Source organism: Triticum aestivum, chromosome 5B, assembly GCF_018294505.1.
Source record: "Triticum aestivum cultivar Chinese Spring chromosome 5B, IWGSC CS RefSeq v2.1, whole genome shotgun sequence".
NCBI lineage: Eukaryota > Viridiplantae > Streptophyta > Magnoliopsida > Poales > Poaceae > Triticum > Triticum aestivum.
This window is the reverse complement of record NC_057807.1, coordinates 683,646,150-683,650,172: the sequence shown is the minus strand read 5'-3', so window position 1 is coordinate 683,650,172 and position 4,023 is coordinate 683,646,150. Positions and strand designations below refer to the sequence as shown.

The window sequence follows — 4,023 nt, the reverse complement described above, 5'->3', positions numbered from 1 at the left end:
TCGGAGCTTGGTGGGCGATCTCCGGTGGACGCAGCGGTCACGAGGCTTCGTCATTTTTGTCGACCCGCTGTTATCGGCATTTGTTTCTTTTTTTTCTCTTCCATTTTTTTTGGGTGTGATTGTGCTGCTTCCGCCCGAGCTGCTATCGTTGGTCGTATCGGATGGTTGCTTTGTAATACAAAGCGGGGGAAACTCTTTTTCGTAACCATTCAACCACATGTTGGTTCGCAATACCTCATGTAAATTGAAGAAAAAACTGTCCGAAATTTGATTGCAACATCGAGATGAACGTACGTACATGCAGGAAGTTGCTATTTTCGGAGCCATGGGACAAAAGCGCTGTCGCAACCGAACAACCGGCGCCGTTCAATACGGGCCTCGTCTCCTCGTAGCTCCATAAACAGAGAACTGACGAGACAAGAGGAAACCTTTCCTGCCCGATCGATCGAATCGATCTTGCATGCAATGACGCCTCCGACGGCCACCTTCCTCACACTCCTCGTCCTCGGCGCCGTCGTCATGGGCGCCGCGGCGGACGGGCCGCCCGCCACCTACCTGTTCTTCGTCGACCCCACACCGCCCGGCGTCACCTGCATGCAGTACCACCTCGGCATCCTCACCGCCGCCCTCGGCAGGTACGTATACGACTCGATCGGCCGTGTGTGATCCAATTCATACGTTGGCGTGCGTGCGTGCATGGTGATTGTGTGTTCGTGTTGAAGCGAGGAGAAGGCGAAGGCGGCCATCATATACAACTACAAGAACGTGGTCAGCGGGTTCTCGGCGAGGGTCACGCCGGCCGAGCTCGAGGCCATCAAGAGTAAGCTCAAGCCCCTTGGATCAATCTATTGCCATGAGTTAACTTAGCTAGATCGATGTTGATGCGGTGTACGTGGTCATGCATGCAGAGCAACCGCATGTGAACCGGGCGCTGCCGAGCGCTACGTTGCAACTCATGAGCAGCAACTTCGACGGCGTCAGCTGATCCAATCTAGCGCGGCCCATCCATTCGGCTGATACGGGCTGATACATATCGTGCAACTCGTGTGTACTGATTCTCTGGAGAAGCGAACATCTTTTTTCTCTTCAAGAAGATCGGATGATGATGTAATCTCATTAGCTAAGCTCTTACTAATTTTCATCTGTGCCTCTCTATTTTTGGTTCTAGTTCTGCAATCTGCATGAATGTGCATGTACTTTAAGATAATGCACAATCGCCCCCAAAGTGATTCCTTAAGCTTCAGTCAACCATCTCAGGCATCATATGTACTACTCCCTCCATTCCGAATTACTTATCGCGCATGTGGATGTATCTAGATGTATTTTAGTTCTAGATACATCCATTTCAACGACGAGTAATTTGGAACGGAGGGAGTAGTTTTGTTTGATAATATTGCTGCACAGTTTTGTTTCATGTTGTGGGGGTTACAATCCTGTGCAGTTTTGCTGTTACTAGAAGGAGACCGCGCCTTTGCAGTTTTGCCGCTCTGTGTTTTCTCCCAACGTCTTTTCTTTTGTCTTGTGTATTTTAATATCCTCTGTACTTTTTAAGGGTTGAGTTTCAGATCCACAAATGCGTCTTCATTAAGCAAAACTATTCCACTTATCAAATATGTTATGTATGCGCTTCTTGATGAGACATATATTCCATGCGTAACCAGATTGCTTTTTTGCAATGGTCAAATGGACATCTTATCAATTTTTAACGTTTCGGGTCTTGTGATAATCATACACTAGAAAAGTAGACATACACAAAAATTTCATTCTTCAACTCACCCACATGGGGGAACCATAAAAATTGACATCAACCAAAGGCTTATGGAAGAACAAATATATCAACATTTCAAAAATTATTGATGTATAGTTGACGCTATCCTAATTAAACACATTTTTATTTGCTGGAAGAGTCCTATTTAGTGCCCATAGCACCGGATTATTGGGCAAGCGTCCAAAGACGCTTATATGGTTCATTGACGGTCACATCCCAATTTTTTTTTTGATAACTTTTGGGAATACATAGTTTATTAAATATACCTTCGAAATATTTTCAAAATAAGTTTCAAAATGAAAAGGAGTGTTACTTTAAAAAGAAGGCAGGTACCTGAATATAAGTGTTCATATATTTCAAATGAAATGTTCATCTCATGTTATAAAATATCTCTAGTGTACAAAAGTATATTCATGTATTGAAAAGAGCATGCATTTGAAAGCAGTCGTCAAGTTCAAAAACTAATTGTGCATGTGAAGATATATGTTCATATAATTTGGAAAAAAATGTTTAGTTTCTCGCTGAAAAAGGATGGTAAAAAATAGTAGAAAATCAAAATGTAAATACATAAAAACGAATAGATCATTTGGAAAAATAAAGGACAAAGAAAGGCTAACAATTGAAGAACAGATTGTGGAACTAAACTAAAATTAGAATATATATATATATATATATATATATATATATATATATATATATATATATATATATAGAAAACTTTAAAACATAGGAAGAAAAAAAAGGAGAGAAAGGGGAATGGGCCTGGCCAGGAAGCAGTTGGGGCCATTGAAAGACTTTATTTTACGAATGTCCTATTCTGACCCCGGGCTCAAATGCACCTTGATGAACAGTAAAAAATTAAAACAATTCAAAAATTTCTGTATTTTTTTGTGATAAACTTTGTCAAATTTTTTGAATGCTTTAAAATTTTCAGCATGAAACGACATTCGTGGAAGTCGTGGCAAAAAAAAATTCAGTACACCAAAATGTTTTCAAAACTAGCATTTTTTGAGCATTGATTTTGCTTGTTTTTGCCACACCTTCCACGACTGCTATTTGGTGTTGAAAGTTTGCAAGCATTCAAAACAGTTGTCAAATATTATCACAAAAAAATGGATGTCTTTTCTATTTTTCTGATTTTACTATTCATTAGGGTGCATTTGAGCTCGGGAGCAGATACTCCACGTCCTTTATTGTATTACTTTTCCAGCCTTTTACTCTTATTGCATGGATGATATATCTCTCATAATGAGATGCACCGTCCACTCACCTACAGTCTGACACGAAATGGACTGGCCCGACAGCCAGCAGTTTTGGAAATCTTCTACATATCGCATTGGATCGGGTTGAACATTCCTGGAAGCGGTTTTAGAAACCTTCCGTCCAATTTTGTCTTTTCTTTGTTTCTTTATTATATTTAACTGGTTTTACATATTTTATTTTATTATGTTTATTTTTATCTTTTTACATTTTTGTCTTATGTTTGGGTTTTTATTTACTTATTTGTTTTTTCTTTTTTCTCATGCTTTTGTTAATAAAGTGAAAGCCTTTTTAATATGACATGAATATTTTCAATAATTGCGTGAGCACATTTTTATATTTTCATAAGCATTTTTTAAAATGCTGCAAGAACTACTTTTGAAATGGTTAGAAAGATTTTTTAGAAATATCCCTCAATAAATCTGTACATTTTCATGAACGTACTTAAAACATATGAAATGTTGTGTAAATGCTTCTTCTTTTTTAAATGTGCACGAAATGTTTTGTTACTGTCATGAACATTTTTTAATAATTGTGTGGAAATTTTTTATATTTCAATAAGATTTTTGAAAATTTGTGAATAATTTTGTAAATGGTGCCAACATTTTTTAAAATGTTTACAAACTTTTTTATATGTCATAAACACTTTCAAAAAATTGCGCAAAGAGGTTTTCACATTTTTATGGACATTTTTAAAACGTGTGATCTATTTGTAAATGGGCACAATCATTTTTCTACATATCATGAACATCTTTGAAAATTGTGTGACTTTTTTTTACTAAATTTTCATGAACTTTTTGAAAATTTGTAAACATTTTTTGAAAGTTCTGAATATTTTTTAAATGTTTATGAACACTTTTTATGTGTCATGAATTTTTTAAAATTAGATGATCAATTTTATATACATTTTACGTAGAATTTTTTAAAATATGGTGAAGAGTTTTATGTTTAACTTTTTATGATGTACAGAATATTTTTTGTAAAATTGGTGAACA

At 36.9% G+C, this 4,023-nt stretch overlaps 1 protein-coding gene across 1 annotated transcript; it reads left to right on the top strand.

Moving 5' to 3' along the window:
* The first annotated feature begins 380 nt into the window (after positions 1-380).
* LOC123117646 (subtilisin-like protease SBT3.17) lies at positions 381-1,243 on the top strand. Its single transcript, XM_044538362.1, has 3 exons — positions 381-635; positions 723-820; positions 909-1,243. The coding sequence occupies exons 1-3, from the start codon at positions 466-468 to the stop codon at positions 983-985; spliced, it is 345 nt and encodes a 114-aa protein (XP_044394297.1). The 5' UTR covers positions 381-465; the 3' UTR covers positions 986-1,243.
* Positions 1,244-4,023: the final 2,780 nt, after the last annotated feature.